At 43.8% G+C, this 20721-nt stretch overlaps 1 protein-coding gene across 1 annotated transcript in view; it reads right to left on the reverse strand.

Moving 5' to 3' along the window:
- Positions 1–20721, reverse strand: part of MYO18B (myosin XVIIIB) — a 330944-nt gene that overhangs the window by 120291 nt on the left and 189932 nt on the right. The window contains exons 30-33 of the mRNA XM_082204380.1: positions 17512–17635; positions 16552–16752; positions 15815–15925; positions 14080–14184 (exon numbers count right to left, since the gene is read on the reverse strand). Coding sequence (XP_082060506.1) covers positions 14080–14184; positions 15815–15925; positions 16552–16752; positions 17512–17635 — 541 coding nt within the window. The remainder of the gene's footprint in view (positions 1–14079; positions 14185–15814; positions 15926–16551; positions 16753–17511; positions 17636–20721) is intronic.

Consider the following 20721-nt stretch of genomic DNA (forward strand, 5'->3'; position numbering starts at 1 on the left):
AGGGGTATTTTATTGTTCTTTTGGTGGTGGATACTTAGGTGGTGAACTGAATCTGATAACAGGGATGAATGATGGACTCATGTTACTGTGCAGATTCCCTTCTTCTTAGTGACACGTTGGTGATATATCTGGAAATGTATTATGGGAAGGGAGGGAGGTCTTAAAAGCCCATGCAAGCCCATGCTAGGGGTTCCTACTCTTTGTGTGTTTGAACCTTGTTGCAACAAATAAAGATCAGGTCTACTCTTTGCTTCTTTAACTTGGCAGGAGATTCCTTCTTTTGCTGACCAGGAGAGACCTGTGGGCAGTGGCACCCCAACAAGCTGGGCAGCAGAGTAAACCTACACCCAGAAGTATTATAACTGTATAACCAAAGGGAAAATGAGCAATAAATTGTTTGTCAAAAGTAGAGCTTCCATGTGCAGCAACAGTGAATTTTTCAGCATGTTATACCCTAATGGAGAATTTATAAAAAAGGATGTATAGATGGTAACTCTGTTCAAACCCTTTCAAGGAGTTGTGACGTGTAAATTTATTATTGAGTAAGCTTCCTTCAATTGTATTTTGGTTTGATTACTCATTTCACGAAATGATACTTTTGTAATCATGCTAGGTTCCAGGTAAGGTGAAGAAATGCTTTTTGCAAGTCTTATTTCAAGTAGAAAATGTCCTTCCATTGCAATCCTATCACAACCTGGCTGACTAGCTTGCATTTGGCAGGGAAATTGTTCACCCCCTTACTTCCCTGTGTGTAGCTCAATGAAACAACCGACCGTAGTTATTTGAAATGCATTCCAAGTTCTGAATGGAGTGAAATGCTTGCATATAATATTTTTTACTTGGGGGTGGGTGTCTGCCTGTATGATGAAGGCATGAGTGTATGATGAAGGCATACATGTGTTTGTACGATAGCAGACTGGTTTGGAAAGACTGTGTGGGCGTGGAAGAATTTAACAATCACTTTAAAATACCTGGCTGTCTCTTGCCTAACTTATCCTGTTTTTCTAAGGTTATGTTGCATATCTAGGGTGATCGGGAAATTAGCAATTATTTTTCAAACATTAGTTTTGTGTATGTATTTTAAAAATCTTTAAAAGTTGTTACACACTGCAAGTGTTTCCCCAGTATAAGGAATTATAAGTAACATAGTTATTTACTTCTTTGTTCCCTTTTCTCCACCCAAGGTTTGCAGTGTAAGTCTCAATTTACTGCTTTGCTGCATTGCTTTTGTGGGGTGGATGGTTGGCTCAGTGCATATTAACCATGCCTGCCTTCCTAACGTAAGAGAAAGGGGCTGAAAGAAAACATAAGGAATCAATAAACATAGTATAAAAAAATAAAACTTTGTATTCAAATAATATATTGCTGACTTTTATCCCTTTTAAAACAAATCTGTTGAGGTATGTATGTGCAAACACGCATGGGCTGTGTGGGCCAAACTGAGTCTTTGACTCGGGTGAGAAAAAGCCTGTTTTATTCTGGCAACAGCTCCCAGAAAGGTCAATGTTGCAGAAAAAACTCTTTTTGGGGTGTTAAAAAAAAGCAAGCAGTGTTTCGTAAAAGCCTTTGTCAAATCATAACAGATTGCCCAATTAAGCCCAAATGAGATGAAGGGAAAATGAAAGTCAATGAACATCATCTGTCTTTGGTGTCAAAGAAGAGCCCAGCAGACCAGTGGAGATTAATTTTTAAATGTGGCATTAACACCCAGCAAAAACAGAGGGGAAAATTCTCCTCAGGCCAGATTAAAAGTGAAAGCTATCATGTCAGATGAGGGAAGCTGCCAAATGCTGGCAAAGGGAGCACTGGAGAACAATGCTCTTCATCTTAGGGAAATGTGGGAAACCCTTTCAGAGAATCATACTGTACAGTTGGAAGGGACGAGAGGGTCTCTTTGACAGGCTCTACTTATGTTTTGCTTTTGCATTTGTTGATATACAGTTCTGCCGTGCAAAATATTTAAGCCAGAGCTGCAGATGATTCAGGAAGGATCCAGTGAATCTTTCAACATTCAGCTTCATCCGATATCCACAAGTAACAGTATTGGGAGAAAACCTTTCCTCTCTCTCCTTTCTTTGTAAAGGAGCTGCTCCATTCCCTTGATTAAAGGCTTGTGTTGAGAAGACTAATACCTCCAGGCATCTTTTATGGGAAACAGAGGCGGAGCTAGCTGCTATGGCCCCCGGAACGGCGCACATGCTGTTCACCCAGGGGCAGGGGTTGGCCACCCACAGGGCAGGGCGAGGCGAGCATCCCAGGGGGTGCCACCCGTGACGAGCGGCTCAGGGGGGCGGGGGGCAATGTCAGCCCCCCTCAGAGATGACACCCAGGGTGGCCCACACCCACCGCACCCCCTTCCTCTGCCAGTGATGGGATACACACTTTTTTAAAAATGTAGAGCTTATTTTGCATGCTGAGTGCAAAGGAGGAAGTCTAGCAACCACAGCTTCAGTATCCAAACGACCAAGACAGAAATGAGGTTAAAATCCATGCTGTAGTCCAATACAGATGCATGTATGAACAGGAGTCAGTATTCTAGTTTTATCAAATAATCACATAAAAATCACATTAAAAAATACATGGATTGAGAAAACTCACCCACAACTGTGAGATTTTGGCAATGCTTGCCACCATCACAGTATTTTCAGAATGGGGAGAATATATCTCATAGCAGATCAGGTGTTTTTAGTTCCCACTTTCAAATATATGCCTGCAGCTCAGTTTGGGGAAAGAGTTTTATCAGGAAATGCAGAAGGCAGGGAAACGGCTTAGATTCCCTCCTCACCAACATTTTTCTCCATTGTTAACCATCCCTCCCTAACCCTGCTTTTCTGCAAAGGAGCCAGACACCTGGACTTTCCTGCACATAATGGCATGGCAAGTAGAGACTGGCTGTGAGGACAGCATTTGCTGCAAACACACAGCCAAGGGCATCAACCCAGAAAAGGTTTGACCATCTATTTCCTCCTGCTGCCTCCTCCCATCAAGCCAGGTAGAAACAGCTGCAGCTCACAGATGCTGTTTACCCAGAATTATTATCCTAATTATAGATGTGTGCTAGCTGTAATTGCCTACATCTCCAGAATGGCATGTTTTCAATGGAAATAAGCAAAGCAGATTATTGATTTAATGGCTCTGGAAGACTGGTGTCACTAAATTGCCATTACCCTCCATGCAATTCTTCTGTCAGGCGTAGGGATGTGCTTTGCAGGACTGAATCAGAGTAGCTGTGAGCAGTCTCCATCACCCCTTCTCCCCACACACCACCTGCTAATCCCATTCTCACACGCCTCCAATGTTGCGCCTGGATGGCTGGCTGAGGAGCCTTCCACACAAACATTATTGTTTGGGTATTTACAAAGTACAGCACTTATGTTACCTGAATAAAGTCATTGTGCCCTTACCAACACCTGCAGCTAGTCTTGACTTTATCATCACATGCCAAACTTTTCTACAACAACTTGTCAGATTTTTTTTCCATTTAGGGGATGCCATCAACCAGCATGGTTGGGCACCTGCTGGAGGGGGGACCTGCACCCCAGAAAGAAGTCCACTATCTAGTGTTCCCTTGGGTCTGCACCTCCTCTTGTCCATTGCAATGTGGCTTGCTTGCTCACCCGCCTCTTGCTCTGATCCAGGCTATTGTGGTGGCAACAAAACTTCTGACTACCAGTAGGGCCGGCCCAACCATGAGGCAAGGTGAGGCGAATGCCTTGGGCAGCAGGAGCCACAGCATTTTGCAGTTTCCCTCAGGTGCCAAAACATCTTGGGCAGCCCTGAATACCCATTGCTAGAAACTGAAGGAGGAGGGGCTCTTGTGCCTGAATCCTGCTTGCGGGTTTCCCAGAGACATCTGCTTTGCCACTGTGAGGAGAGGAGGTTGCACTGGGGGGGGGGGTAGGGATTGGCCTGACCCATCAGGACCCTCCTTATGTTCTTAACTGGCAGCGAAGGCTGGAGCCTGGATAGAAAACTTCCAGTGCTTGACGCCAGGAGTTCCACAACAGCCAAAGCAAAGGAAACATACAAATGGAAGAACACATTGTGACTCTTCTCATTTCCCAAAAAGCATTTAGCAACACATGTGGGGCTCTGCATGTTTAAACTGAATGATTTCTACACCCCCACCCCACCCCTTTGACTCTCTCTCCTCCCCCACCCCACCCCGTTCCTAATCCAAGGAGATCCATCTCAGGATTCTCTCCCTGCAGCTTCTGGTCCACAACACCAGGCCCCTCCAGGATCCCTTTTCCCCTCCAACAACAGACGCTGAAAGCACAGCTTGGCGATTGCAAGCAGTAGAAAGGCAGAAGCAAACACACAGAGGAGAGACTAATTAGTGTGGTCCAAGGAATTAAAGACAGAAACAATCTATTTAACTAATTGCCTTAATTAAATTCTAAATGCTTCCTGTGAAAGATGCCTGTCTATACTGAAGGCACTTTAAAAAATAAAGAATGGGTTGGGGATGTAGATTAATTCTTTTACTTCTATTATTGGGTTATTGTTTTTTCTTTTTATTTTATATATTGTGATCTGTTTTGTGAACCACCCTGAGACCTCTGAGTATAGGGCGGTATGTAAATTCAATAAATAATAAATAATAATAATAAATGCAGTCAACCCATCCATCCATCCAGCCAGCCAGCCAGCCAGCTTCTCACCTTGCTACGAAAAGAAAAAACAATAACCCAATAATAGAAGTAAAAGAATTAATCTACATCCCCAACCCATTCTTTATTTTTTAAAGTGCCTTCAGTATAGACAGGCATCTTTCACAGGAAGCATTTAGAATTTAATTAAGGCAATTAGTTAAATAGATTGTTTCTGTCTTTAATTCCTTGGACCACACTAATTAGTCTCTCCTCTGTGTGTTTGCTTCTGCCTTTCTACTGCTTGCAATCGCCAAGCTGTGCTTTCAGCGTCTGTTGTTGGAGGGGAAAAGGGATCCTGGAGGGGCCTGGTGTTGTGGACCAGAAGCTGCAGGGAGAGAATCCTGAGATGGATCTCCTTGGATTAGGAACGGGGTGGGGTGGGGGAGGAGAGAGAGTTGCTTGGTTGGGGATGGCTTTGTTTTGGGGGCTGTTGCCTGCTTTCATTTTATCTGTCTTCTCTTCTATTTGAGGGGGAAATGTAGGTATTTTCCTAGATTTCTAGATGTGCCCCTCAACCCCAAAAAAGACTGGGGACTCCACAGACTAGCTGGTCCTTCCTTCCTTCAATCAATGTCGTTAATTAATTTCCTGCTTCCTCTCACAAGACCTCAAGGCAGCCAGCCACCAATCAAGTACAATTAAAATTCAAAAACAATTTTTAAAAACAGAGGCAGCAGTCTCAGGTGGCAGAGTATGAAGGGGGTAGCACCATCATGGGCATCACACCCATCCTTCACTGCTGGCAGAGAAGCTGTGGCAGCAGCTACTGGTGAGCTCTCATGAGAGCCCCAAGGAATCTTGTGGAATCTTGCAAGATCTCGCAAGAAGCCATGGTCACTTCTCCTCACTTCTCTGGGAAACCCAATCAGATGGGCAGGTATAAATAATAAATTATTTATCTTTATCTTTATCTTTATCTTTATCTTTATCTTTATCTTTATCTTTATCTTTATCTTTATCTTTATCATCATCATCATCTAGAGCCACCATGGGTGCCAGAGAAGCAAGGAGAAGTGGCTTCTTGTTTTGCCTCAGGCTGCACAATGGGACACCACGGCCCCTGCACAACACACAACCAGGTTTAAGCCAAAGAAGAGCCACAATGTCCACACAGCATGAAGGATGCTTTGTCAGGATTTGATTTATGCTTGTAATGTACGAAAAACTATGGAAAAATGGATTCTTAGTCTTCGAACAAAATAGAGAAAATAAGATAAGCAGATTAAAAAAAAGATTGATAATGGTAACCATGGAAGGAGGGAGGGAAGTCAAAGGAATCAGGGAATCAGGGAATCCTAAATGAGGAGGTGAATGGTGTGTCTGAATTTAAATTTGTTATGTAAAACATATATTTACATCATTTGTTGCATAGATACAAAGTTAACAAAAAGAAAATAAATTGATATATTTTGACAATTAATCTTCTTAAAGTACATTTAACTTCCCGTCATCTCCATACTTCATTTTATATTTACAGACTTGTTGCATAAACCAATCTGATTATTTTATATTTCTCCTGTGTCCTTATTTCTTAGTTAATATAATTACAGAGGTTATTCAAAGGCAGTGACCAATTTCATACTACCACAATTGTTCTTAAGGTATATTTTGAAAACCTCTCATATTGCAATAAATACTTGCTTTGACTTGTCTTTAATTTTTTCGGTTAATTTGGCTAACTCTGCATATTCAACCAATTTTATCACTTTTACAGTTAGTCGCTATTAAAAGTCTCACAGCGACAGTGGCGTATAAAAATATTTCTCTTACATTCTTAGGAATGTCTGGTCCTGTAATTCCGAGTAAAAAGGCTTCTGTTGGGGTTTTTTTGTAAATAAAATCCTGAGCATTTTTTTAAGTTTTATGTAAATGTCATCCCAGAAGATCTTAATTTTTTTACATAACCACAACATATGGAACATTGTACTGGTTCCTGTTACGGAAAAGCAGCAATGCGGGAGCGAGCTGCAGGTGGCTGGAAAGCAAAACAGGATGTGAATGTTTGGGACTGTACCGGGGAAACAAAGGGGCAGTCTATTCACTGTACTGAGCACCGGATGTTAGCTCAGAGTGTCATCTGACCTGTACTGGAAGTACAGGGGTGGAGTTTATCTCTCTACTGTTGGAGTCTGATGAGTGCAGACGTGTTTCTCTGTACTGCTGCAAGGACAGAAATAAAGACATGTAAATACATTTCTGTCTGTCTCTTTCCCCTCCCTGGGGGAGGCAGGGAGGAGAGAAAAGAGTGGTGTGTTCTCCTCACATTTGAGGAGGGTCGCCGATAGTGACCTAGCCTGTATCCTGCTGGGAGACGCAGACGGGGAGGTCAACAAGGATCTCAAGCCGAGTGCCTGGAGAGTGGCCAGTTTCCTCTGATAAGGCTTAAGAATCCAACAGTTCCTTCTTTATATCTCCATCAAGTACTAGATACATTTTTATACATTTTTGAAAGCTTCCAAAGAGTCAGGTACCAATGATATTACATTTTTTGAAAGTTTTCCCTCAGCGTATAACATGCCGTAAATTTCCAATTTACTTTCCATAGATTTTCCCACTCTATCAGATCTATATTGTACCCAAAATCCTGGGCCCATTTAATCATGGCCACTTTCACCTCCTCCTCCTTGACTTCCCAGTCAAGGAGGAGTCGGTATCCTTTAGAAAGAGCTTTTGTTTTGGAATTGACCAAATCTGTTTCCAATCTGATTGCCTCTGTCGCAAGCCCCTTTTTTATCTGTTTTGAATGTTTCAAATAGTTGAAAGTATTGGAACCGATCTGCTATTTTCTCTCTTATCTCTTCAAAGCTTTTCAGCTTTAATTCATTTTTTTCTTCCTTTAATAGTATTTTATATGTTGGCTAATTTCCTCCTGTGTTTTTCCTTTTTACCGCAGATGCCTCAACTGGTGAGATCTACCAAGGTGCCTTTGGCTCTAAGAGATCTTTATATTTCTCCCAATCATATACAGGGATTCAAGACGTTCTTGTGAATTTTAACTTTCCCATACCACAGGTATGCATGCCATCCGTACCTGTTTTCATACCCTTCTAAGTGGTTGGGATCTTAAAGCATGCACCATTCCTTTATCCAGGTGAAACAGGCTTCCTCATAATATAATTTTAAATCTGGCAGGGGAAAGCCTCCTCTTTCCTTTGTATCAATTAAAAATTGATGTTTAATTCTATGTCTTTTCCCCTGCCATAAAAATTTGGAAATGTCTTTTTGCCAGATTTTGAGGTAGCCTGTTCCACCCAGTATCGGAATTGTTTGGAATAAAACGTAGTTTGGGAACCACGATCATTTTGATGATGGAAATGTTTCGTAAAAATTAGAGGTTTAGCCTACTTCAGATCTCGAGGTTCCCTTTGATCTCTTTCCAAACTTTCACATAATTATACTGAAACAAGTTGATGTCCCCCCCCCACAATAATATTTATTAATTTTCAATAGACATAACAAAACAGAGAATATACAACAACACAACAACATAACAACAACACAATATACAAGTAAAAAATAAGAAAAAGAATAACAGACTTAACATACCTAAAGAGAAAAAAAGAAACTCCATTAATTAATTAATTAAAATCCATTTTCATAAACATTTTAGTTGACTTCCTCTAATCTCCTCCATCTGAATTTCCTCTTAATTTGAATGTAGCAGTTTCCAATATCATTATTTCATAAAACAATATTACAGTCGTATTCCAATTTCTTTACCTTTCTTATAGTACATTTTTTTATTTATACATTTAGGTCTAATTTTGTCCTAGGCCTGATTGGTTCTTTGAAGTGGTTACATATCTTTAATATTAAGAGTATTTATTGAAATAGTCTTTAAATTTCTTCCAATCTTCTTGATAATCCTCTTCTTTCTGGTCGCGGATTCTCCCAGTGAGATCCACCAGCTCCATAAATTCCATCATCTTCATCTGCCATTCTTCTACCGTTGGTAATTCTTGTGTTTTCCATTTACTGGCTAGTAAAATCCTAGCAGCTGTTGTGGCATACAAAAATACTTTCACGTCTTTTTTGGGCAGTTCAGTACCAACTATCCCAAGGAGAAAGGCCTCTGGTTTCTTAATAAATGTATATTTCATCATTTTTTAAAAAAATCATTATAATTTTTCCCCCAGAAGTCCTTTACCTTGGGACAAGTCCACCACATATGATAGAAGGTACCTTCTTTTTCTTTACATTTCCAACATACATTGTCACAATTATGGTACATCTTTGCCAATTCGATGTTTTTTGGAGTGATTCAGATGCCAAGGTATTTTGCTTTATGACAGATCTTGAGGCCAGATGTATTTTCCAATTCTTCCTTTTCCTGTGCTGTTACATTTTTGACCAACAGTTTCATCTTTTGTTGTTGTTTAGCGTGTCCGACTCTAGAGGGGTTCAATTTAAAGCCTGCCACTTCTCCAAATAAATTTGTTATGTAAAACTTTATATATATATAAATGCATATATATGATGCATAAGGGCACTGCAGACAGAGAAGCTGAGCAGCAGCTGAGATGGTAGCATTCCTCTGAGAGAAAAAGACAAAGATTGTGGTTTCTACCTGGTGCTGAAAACTCAGGAGGCTTGATGCCAGAATGCCAGCATTCCCCAATCTGGAACCCTTCAGATGCTCTGGACTACGATTCCCATCAGCCCCAGTCAGATGAGGTGGAGGCTGATGGGAGTTGCATTCCAAAACATCTGAGGGAATCAGATCGGGGAACTCATTCCTGCCATTTGGGCACCCATGGAAACAGCCTGCAACAGTCCCCTTGCAACAGGACAAATCAGCACTGCCGGTGGCCTTCCCCTCTTTTCTGACAGATGGGCTCTGGCTGGGGAACGTTTGGGCAAAACATAGCTTCTGCTTTCCCCACTTAGCCCCCTTGGACTCTCTCTTCCTCAGTCACTGTAATGCTCCGCTGGTCTTATCACAGAATGCATCTGACACAATAAATTAATTCCGTGCTCTAAATACAAATATAGTCACTGCTGCGGTTTTCAGACCTCAGTGTTTGCCTCTGCCATCTCCAACCTTGTGTCATGCTAACGAACAAGGGCTTGAGAGAGTGGCTGCAAACGTCACTCTCTTCTGCAGCATTTCAAGCAATGGCCAAATTGGCAGCTCTTTCCTTCTGCTAGCAGAAATAGCCAATGAATCACAAGTGGTGGAGGTCAGAGGAAGGCAGTGGCACTGGCAGCAGCAGCAATCTCTTGGCTGCCTGCCTCCAGCGGCCCTCAGGAGCCATGAGCACAGAGCAGAGGCCACAGAAAGCACTGCAGAACACCCTTGGTGCCCCAGGGGGAGCAGCTGCACAGGGGCTGCCTTTCTCAGCTTCAATGGGCCAGCAAGTTCAAAGCAAGAACCTGGAAATTAAACTGAGTTACTCCACAAATCTGCAGTTCTGATTTTTGAAAATGTCAGTTTGCTTTTGATATCTGTTTCAGTAAGCCACCCTTTAAAAAACACCAATATCTTGTTATTAAATATAAGCATCTTAAATTTAGTTCCTTCTCCCCCTCCACACACCACAGTCAGACTCAAAGAAGTTAAAATTAACAAATTAGCAAAGGTATAAATTCCACTTCTTGCAAGCAAATTCCAATTCTCCAAAATCCACTTTCATGGGCGTGTCTTGCCCTTAAGGTGACTTTTAACACATCTTGAATTATGCATTCTGCACACACAGTTATCAGCCATTAACTGTACTGTGCTTGGTATTTGAAGCTGCAACCCAGAATCTGTCCTCACACACAAGACGTTTGAGGCTGCACAGGAAGGAGGCAAAGCCCAGCTACAAGGTCAAGTGAGGCAGGGAGCATTCAGGACAAGGGGTCCTGAAAAGCCAACTAAAAACGTAAGAACATATGAAGACTCCTGCTGGAGGCGTACACTCACAAGTGTACACATCCTTCATATATAATGGCTACTCCTCCTCCCTTCCTGTTTGGTCTATTCCTTTTAAACAGGTTATACCCCTCAATTCCTATATTCCAGTCATGGGTCTCATCCGGTTTCAATAATGTCTACCAGAGTCATATTTGCCATCCTGCATTAAAAGCTCCATTCGTCTTGCTTGTTTCCCATACTTTGTGCATTTGTGTAGAGACAATGGAAACCATGAGTTGTTCCCTCCAGCTGCTTCTTTCTTGTAGTTTCTTGCCCTTTAGCAGGTTTCGGTTTCAGTTAGGGTTAGGGCTAGTTTCCTGTGCATCAAAGAAACTATTATCCCTAGCACTGTGAGTTCTTCTGTCATCTGTAATGTTGTCTCCCTCGCCCTGAAGTTCTAGTTTAAAGCTCTCCTGATCAGATTTGCAAGACTCCTAGCAAACACATTTGTGCCAACTGCTGTGAGGTGCAGCCCATCTCTTGCCAGAAGTCCTTCCTCAAGACCATGATCCAAGAAGCCAAACCCTTCCTCATTACACCACCTGCGCAGCCAGTGGTTTATCTCCAGTATTTTCCTCTGTCTTCTTGGGCCACCACCGCTCCTCCACCTGCAGCTGCTGGGTGACCTTGGGCTAGTCACACTTCTCTGAAGTCTCTCAGCCTCACTCACCTCACAGAGTGTTTGTTGTGGGGGAGGAAGGGAAAGGAGATTGTTAGCTGCTTTGAGAGTCCTTAGGGTAGTGATAAAGCAGGATATCAAATCCAAACTCCTTCTCCTCCTCCTTCTTTTTCTTCTTCTTCTTCTTCTTCAACAGGAAGGAGTGATGAAAATACCACCTGTGCCCCAAGTCTCTTCATGATGGCCTGGGAATCAGATTCAGATGCTGAACCGGAGGAATCCCAGCCTGCACAGGAGTCGCCACCTCCAGGGCTGGCTGAGCCGGGGCTGGGGCCTGAACCTGAAGGGCCCTCACCTGTGCCGGATCCTCAGGAGCAGACAACAGCTGAATCTGCTCTGGCTCCGGAGGTGATCGAGGACCCATTGCCTGCAGGTGCTCCTCTCTCAGCCCCGTCAGGGGAAGGTGAGGTTGCCTCTGGGTCCAGTAACCCTCCAGCCTCTCCTGAGCTGCAGAGGCTCAGGGCAGAGAGGCGGAGGGAACTAAGTTCCCACAGGAGGAGTGCTCGCCTCCAGGCCAGGAAAGGCGACTCACCTGTGGACCGGGCCCACCCTATGCCTCAGAGGAGATAAAGGCCAGCCTGTCTAGTCCCAGGTTGCGGGAGCAACATCGGTGGTTACCTGTTCCTGCCGGCACCCTGTCCTGCTTTCTGCCAGAGTTCCTGACCACGCCCGACTCCCTGCCTTGGACCCCACTTCAGCCTCGGACCGGACATGGACCATGCCACACGGTAACCCCCCCCCCCCGGGACCAGCACACTTCAGCTCCCTGCCCAGAGTCTCATGTTCCCTTGCTATATGTTGAAGGCTGTGTGTGTCAGTATTATTTTACCCACATGAATCAGAAGGAAGGGTTAGTGGTCAGTGGGCTTTATAAGATTTGGCGACTTCTCTGTCACATTGTGAATCTTTGCAGCTGGAAGACAGCCCAAATCCTGGGACATTCTGTTACCTCCACACACGACTTTCTTTTCTCTGTCCTGACTCTTCCAGCATTCAGCTTCAGTGGATGTCAAGTTCATCAAGAGAAGCTGTATCTGAAAGGAGCCAGAGTCAACTGTAGGCTGATCAGGCATGTGGTAGCCTCTGCCTCCCTGGAAGAGCTGGTTGCCTGCTTAATGGGCCCTCATTATTTTCAAGACTTTGGCTTCTGGAAGGATGGGAATAGAGAGAGGGAACTCATCCTCTAAGTGAGAGGATGGTGGCAGGACTGTGTCCTCCCTCTGAAGGGGATCCAAATGAAGTACTGATGGTTCTCCTCCCGAGGAGTAGCCTGAACCTTGCCCTCATGGTTCCCATCCAGGGCTGGATTTAGGTTTGATGAGGCCCTCAGCTCCTGAAGGTAATGGGGCCCTTTCTATGTCCAGCTGTCCTTTTTCAACAACAAATCGTTACTGTTTTTTGTGTTGAATATGGTAATTCATAGGAGCCTACACAGCACAAAACACAGTTGCTGTATGTAGGTTTTATTTTATTTGTTTTTTATCTTATATTTTGGAAATGTACAACCAGGTTTTTTTCCTTTAGTTTTTTTTTTTGGGGGGGGCTAAGAGTAAATCCGGCACTGCTCCCATCCCAGGAAGCGGAAAGGAAGTGTTCAGAAAGTTCCCGGGGGGGGGGAGTTGTGTGCCATCCTGTCCTGTTGTGAAACAGACATGCAGCTCCTCTTCCAAATAAACCCCAAACAGATGTGCTCCAAGAAATCTTAGAGTAGGCTTGTTAGAGATTTCAAGCTTAGAAAGGTTTTTATTTTTTTTTAAGTTGAAGAACGATGAGAGAAATTGGGTTCAGATGGTGAGGCTTAGACTAACGGATGATAACCTCATCAGCACATATGTCAGAAGGTGAGGATATTTGGAGTATTTTATGAGGGCCTGGCTCAACCTAATAATAATAATAATAATAATTTTATTATTTGTACCCCGCCCATCTGACTGAATTGCCCCAGCCACTCTGGGTGGCTTGCCATGATAAGGGTATGTAACATAGAGTTAGGATATCCTCTTATATGCTTACCTGGAAGTAAGCCTCAATGAACTCACTAGGATTTACTTCTGAGCAGGACAGTCATAGCATTGCACTGCCCAAAACACAAATCCTTGCACAGAGAAAGCTAACGTCTTAGGGGCAAAGTGACCAGGTCCACATTTGCCCTGACATGCTCTTTCCCTTGGGCAGTAGATGTAGAAGTATGCTTAGTCACACCAACAGGGTAAAGAACAGCTTCTATCCGTGGGCTGTTAGGCTACTGAATGAAAATATAACAACAGGGCAACTGACTTTCGGGTTTGGTGGATGTGCGTCAGTAAACGAGGGGAATTAAGACTAAGAGAGCTGAGTGGGGGGGGGGCCTCGTGTAATCTCACTGTATACAAGTTGTACAAGTGACAATAAAGTATTTCAATTTCAATTTTCTATAGGCAAGGATTGTGATTTCATTTTATTTTAGGAAAGGAAGAGCATTCAGTTATGTGAGTTCCCTTCTACACCCTGAAATTGCACAATCAGCTGGTTTGCCATCAGCTTGTGAGCATGAGATCGATTCTAGACACTTTGGAGCTCTTTGGCATTTAAAAGGCTTTGTAATTCTGCACTGTTTAGATTGTGTGGTGACAATTGCCTGTGCGCTACTGCCTTGGCTTACACATTTATTTTATTCTGTAAGGGTGAAAGGAAGGCATTGGAGGCTGTGCTCCTCCAAGTGACCCCCTTGCTGCCCTGCATATGGCTCCAGGAAAGGAGATGGCAGGGTAGAGACAAGCCACCTGTTCCACTGCTGGCATTCTACATTGTTTCCCCAGGGCCTAACAGTGACATCCTTCCAAGTCACTGACAGATTGCAGTTCCCTTACCTGTTCACAGAGTGTGGCAATCAGCCCTTCCAGGTCCCGCTTCTCACAGAGAATTGCCTGCTTCTCTTCGCCCTCCTGCTCACACTGCATCTCCAGCTGACGCAGCTGTAAAAGAGGCCAAGGAACAGAGCGATGTCTGAATGGACTGAGAGGAAGTGAGAGGGGAGCCAGCGAGTAGCAGCAGCCTGTAGCCATTGCTAATGCCATCCTTTCTTCACCAGAACAACTTTCCTTATGTCCAGAAACCTGAAATTGCTCTGGTGGTATTTTTGTTTTTAATTGCTCTTTGTTTTATGTTTCAAAGGTAGCTCCTGACTGGGAAAAACTGACCCAAGAAAGAAAAACAAATACAGCTTGACCCTTTTTGATTGATTGGATTGGAAGCGTCATTTATAAGAATTGAAACTATCCTCTTACGGTTTCTGGGTTAATTTGGGATTCTTTGCATGTTGTTGATGTTGTTGTTATTGTCATCATTATCTTTGATTATCATCTTCTAAACCAACGCCTCAATGTGATTTGCATATAAGATAATTAAAAACATTTTAAAACACAAAACATCAGATGCATTTAAAATAAGACTAAAGTCCCAACAAGGGGGCACTTGCAGAGACGACCATCAAAGGTGTCATTAAAACCGACACCTTCAAGATCAGGGCCACAATCTGAGGCCCATCCAGCCCATAATATGCATGCCGATGCTGTCCCCACTCACCCATATCATGATTTATTTGTAGTTCTTTAAAATAATGTCTCTTTTCTGTGAAAAGATCAATAGCAGCCCAAGGAAATGGAAATCCATGAAGATTCATGCATACCAAGCAGCAGACCTTAACATTACGTGTTAGATTCAGATTTCTAATATATCACTATAATTTTGAAAACAAGCTTTGCCTAATATTTTTAGTGCCTCTGAAGCATCATAGGCAGAAATAATTATATAGTTAATTAAAAAGAAATTAATTTGAATCCAGTCTTGCTTTTACTCAGTGGGACCAGAAAGCATATATAATCAGCCACAATTCTCTCTAATTTATAGAAGCAGAACTAATCCCACCTATATATCAATGAGATCTGCCTTCCAATGACAGCGGTCAAGCTCCAGTGTCCATTGTGCTCCGCATTCTGCATCCGACAAGACAGAATGGTCCGTGGGACAAATCAGCTGAACACAAGACCATCCGAAGAGACTGCTGGGTCAGGCCAACAGCTCATCCAGCACAGCACCCAGCAAACAAGACCTGAACACAAAAGCCCTCTTCCCTCCAGTGGCAACTGGGATTCAGAAGCATTACTGGCGTCAGCTCTGGAGGCAGAGTTTTGCCAGTATGCCTGGTAGTCACTGATGGCCTTCTCCTCCATGAATTTGTCTAATCCTCTTTTAAAGCCATCCCACTTCTTCCTGAGGGAGGGAGTTACATAGTTTAATATGTGCTACGTGAAGAAGTCCTTTCTTTTGTCTGTCCTGAATCTTTTAACATTCAGCTTCATTGGGTGTCCATGAGATTTGAGTATTATGAGACAGGGAGAATAACTTCTTGCTGTCCAGTACTTTCTCCATGCCACACATAGGTACTTAGCCATTATTCACTGCAGCTGCTTCCTACGTGCAATGAACAGGACGGCCTTCAAGGGCAGGAGTGGAGAGCTCTGTCTGCTGGAATGCCCAGAGCTACAGAAATCTGCTAGACTAAGGACACACAAGGACAAAGGTGGCTGCCTCCCCATGCCATACCCTTTTCTGGCAGGACTGCTGAACATCCTCCAGCTCTTCCTCCTTGTCCTCCAGCTCCTTCTGGTGAAGCTGTTTCATCCTCTCAATTTCCAGTTCGAGTCTCAGGTGAAGCTGAAAGGAAGCACCAGGACAATATGAAGATGAAGGTGATGAATTATCCACCCTTCACTGTGAGGTCCTGGGGGGCAGGGTTACAACAACCTGAGCACTCAAGATGGTCTGCAGGGAAGGAGGGGGGGTGTCTTTCAGATATTTGGGACCTTTCAGGGTTTTGAACACTAACACAAGCACCTTCAGTTGGGGAGGGTGACTTGTTGAGGGTTTCTGTTGAGAGCCACATTCACTTATGGAAAATTTGTTGGGAGCCACTGATCTGTAGTGGGTGGAGCCAAACATCACTGAAGGCACCCTCCCCCCTCTCTTTCTGCTACTCCCTCATCTTATTTTCTCCTCCTTGTAGTCCATGGCTGGGGGGGGTGTAGGTTGCTTGCCCCCTGCATCACCTTTCTGTGCTCCTTAAAATAACCCTGTAATTGAGGTCAGTCCTGTTGACTCTAGATGGGGGGCGGGAGACTGAGGGCTGTGGAGAAGAGAGTTTTGCATGGTCCTCTTCTTCCCAAGCTCTTGTGCCTAGCTCAGTACTTCCTAGCTGGTCCTCTTGGAACAGAGGGAGGGCAAGGTTGCACCCAAAGTGCTGATGAAAGCCAAATCACTTCCTCCTCAGTAGGCCACCTTACCTGTTCCAGCTGTTCAATGGTGCTTGCTTGGGAGCTCAGCTCCTTCTGCTGCTCAGAGGCTCTTGACTCCAGGTCCCAAAGTTTCTTCTGGAGGGCAGCCAGCGAGTTGGCATCCAGGTCCTTGGGGGCGCTGAGCTCCTGCACCTGGCTGCTCAACAGCACAAGCCGCTGGTTGAGGCTGGCATTGTCCAATTCTTTTTGCTAGGGGCGGCAGGGGGGATCGTGAATGTGGGGGGACATAGAAGACAAAGGGGAAAAATTTACACATCCACAGTTTAGTCAACTGGATCATTTATTTATTTGCCATCTATATATATGTGCCATCAGGCAACAACATTCTCTGGGCAACTTACAATATCAATAAAACATTAAAATGCAGCATCCATAAGGCAGGAGAGTTAAACGATTTCAGATACTGTACCTTGAAAAAGGTCTTGGAAAACAATACAGGTACCATTTCTTGGTGCTGATAGGATTTAAAATCAGAAACTAGGCAAGATGTGCTTTCTTTTTAAAGTGCATCTCAAAAATAAACATTTCAAAATAAAAATTTTGAGATCCTGAATTCTGAAGCCATTTTTGAATTTTTTTCTTCAAAGGTTTTTATGTAGCTGTTTTTTGAATTGTCCTTATTGATAATATTAATGTTTCGTTGTTTTGCAAACCACCTGGAGGTTTTTCTTACAACCAGGTAGTATATAAATTTCATGAAATTAAATCAATTAATAAAAACTTGGGAAGGTTGGCTTTCGAATTCAGACTTTGAGATTCTGAAAGATTTGTGCAGCTGTCTGACCTGTGTATGTGCCCCAGCAGTTGCATATCTGGATGCATTTTGCCGTGGCTCATTTCACAGAACCATAGGATTGTAGAGTTGGAGGGGACCTCAAGGGTCATCTAGTCCCACCAGAGAACCCTTGTGCCCTTTGCTCCTCTTCCTTCTGCCCTGCCTTGCCTTACCTCTAAGCTCCGCTGCAACTTCCCCAGCTCAAACTGAAGGCTGGTGCTCTCTTGTAACACTTTCTCCCGAAGGCTCTTCTCGAAGGCGGATTCTCCCAAGGCCTGAGCCAGCTGCAGGTCAAATCTGACAGAGGCAAAAGGTCTCATGAGTTGGCCCTCCATCACTCCCAGAAGGAAGTCCCACAGCAGGGCAAAGATGCAGGCCAGGAGCTGCCGGGTCTTGGCCAGAGCTGTAGATGGCCACACATGAATCTTGACCTGGAGAGGACAATCGTGGCCTCAAAGTCCTTAAGGACAGTTGCTGGAGCCAGGACCAGCTTGCAAGCCCAGCTTTATTGCAATTTTGTTTCATATATTTTAAAATGAATATGAAATATATTAGGTGGGTTTAGGAACACAAACACACAAACACACATATACACACATACCACCTTTCTGAGTATTACTGTTATTAGCAGCAGCAGCAGCATTTATATCCCACCTTTTCTCCAAGGAGTTCAAAGTGGTGTACATAGTCCTCCTCGCCCCCATTTTATCCTCACAGCAACCCGGTGAGGTGGGTTAGGCTGAGAGAGGCAGATACAGGCCCAAGGTCACCCAGTGAGCTTCACGGCCGAGAGGGGATTTGAACCTGGGTCCTTATCTAACACTCTTAACCACTAGACCGCATTGGCTCTCCTAGACCAGGCCATAAACCTTTCCACAGCACCTTATGTAGCCTAACCAACTGCAGGATTTGGGTGGCAACTACAGCAAGCTGAAGCAGAAGCTTTGCTGGGGACTTAGAAGATTTGGGGCACTGACCCATAGACTGACCTTTGAATAAAACGTGTATATGTTGCTAGCTTAATAGGTATAGATGTAGATTTAGAGTGTGAATGTCGTAGGAGAAAACAACTAATTTCCAGTCCAAATTCGCCCAAATATAATCACCTCAGATCACCACCCCCCAAAAGCTTCTCTTCAATCTGTTTTCCCCAATGAATTTCCTAGCAGATCATGTTCCAAATCAATTTGATTAGTTTTTCATTACCCACCCCCAAATAACCTCTAGATAAGGTCATCTTAAATGCATTTATTTCTCCAAAACTGTACAACAATCCAAATTCATTACCTACCCAGTAACACATTGGGTGCTCAGGAAGAGATCTGACGACCCTGCTGCCTGGCCCCAGCACCCTAGCAGTATCTCAGGGTGCAAGCAGAGGAGAGATGAAGCAGGTAGGCCTTGAGGTGGGGAGCGGGGATCAAAGGTCAGTGGCAGACCCTCAATCCTTGAGTTAAAGGATCTACTTGCAGTGCCTGCAACGATCTCTGCCTGAGACCCGAGAATTGGTTTCTGGATGGATGCCAACACTGAGACTCCCATATACCCCCCTTTTTATTTTAAAAAAGGATGCTCTGATAAAGAACTTAAAGCATCCAATATCTGAGCTCTTCTAAAAAAGTTGAGCATCTTCCAATAAATGGTATGAGATTTGAATTGTTTGATTAGATTAGCAATTCACGAGCTTCCCCATTCATAATTAATGGCTTTGCCATTTAGAATTCAGTGCCAAACTTCCACAGACTCAGAGATAGATTGGATGTTTCAGCGTCTTCAATGAAGCGTGTGCTATAAAGACTTAAAACTGCATTACTGAAGTCAGGGGCATGCTGGGGAAAGGGCAGGGCAGCTGCACCTGAGAAGACAGGCTTGTGAAGCATTGCACCTGGAAGAACTGTGGAGTGTAGGGGAGCAAATTTCAACCCACTTTTGGTGCTCAGTTTCTTGGGTGGAAAGAAGTGGGATTCATCTCTGGCTACTTCCCAGCATAGTTGTACTTCAGGGTGTGTGTGTGTGTGTGTGTGTGTGTGTGTGTGTGTGTGTCACTGGATAGAATGTTGCGTTGTGAAAGAAGTCACCTCCTGCCTGGCCATGCGAATAAGCAATGAAATAATGCAGCTGAACGATCAAACTTCCAGGTGTAGGAGAAGCCAATGAAAACAAACCTCCAGTTGAAAAAATAAACTAGATGTCAAGCTAAATCTCTTTAGGTTAAATCTGATGAAATGGCCTAGACTGCAAAATAGTTTTAATGTGTTATTATCACCAGTTCCTTCCTGAAAAGCATGCTGTGCTGAGCATGTTCCCAGAGGAACCCTGATCCTGCTCTAAATGCACAGCATAATAGAGTTGTAAAGCTGGAAGGGACCTTCTTAAATCGTGGCATCCAGACACAGTATTTCAGGCCAAGGCAGAATACTGCCTTGAATTCCCTTGATAGGGACACTAGATCTCAGTTGATGAGGCCTAGAAGAGCATTCCCCTTCATGGATCACTACCTTGCCGTGGCGAAGAGGCTTGAATAACTCAGAGAAGCTATGAACTATGCCGAGCAGGGCACCCAAGATGAACAGGCCATAGTGGAGAGTTTTGACCAAACGTGATCCACCTGGAGCAGGAACCGGCAAGCCACTCCAGTACCCCTGCCAAGAAAACTCCATGGACAAAGACAACAGGCACCAAAAAGTTATGACGCTGGAAGATGAGCCGCTCGGGTCAGAAGGCGTCCAACATGCTACTGAGGAAGAGCGGAGGACAAGTACAAGTAGATTCAGAGCTGATGAAGCGGCTGGGCCAAAGCTGAAAGGACGCTCAGTTGCGGATATGCCTGGAAGCGAAAGGAAAGTCCAATGCTGTAAAGAAAAATATTGCATAGGAACCTGGAATGTAAGAACCATGAACCTTGGTAAGTTGGATGTGGTAAAAAATGAGATGGCAAGAATAAATATTGACATCCTGGGCATCAGTGAACTAAAATGGACGGGAATGGGCGAATTCAGTTTGGATGACCATCATATCTACTACTGTGGGCAAGAAACCCATAAAAGAAATGGAGTGGCCTTCATAGTCAATAAAAGAGTGGCGAAAGCTGTACTGGGATGCAATCTCAAAAAGGATAGAATGATCTCGATATGAATCCAAGGCAGACCTTTTAACATCACAGTAATCCACGTTTATGCACCAACTACTGGTGCTGAAGAAACTGAAATTGAGCAATTCTATGAAGACTTACAACACCTTATAGAAGTGACACCAAAGAAGGATGTTCTTCTCATTATAGTGGATTGGAATGCTAAAGTAGGGAACCAAGAGATAAAAGGAACAACTGGCAAGTCTTGCCTTAGAGATCAAAACAAAGCAGGGCAAAGGCTAATAGAGTTCTG

This window comes from Podarcis vaucheri (assembly GCF_965113315.1).
Source record: "Podarcis vaucheri genome assembly, chromosome: 16".
Classification (NCBI taxonomy): domain Eukaryota; kingdom Metazoa; phylum Chordata; class Lepidosauria; order Squamata; family Lacertidae; genus Podarcis; species Podarcis vaucheri.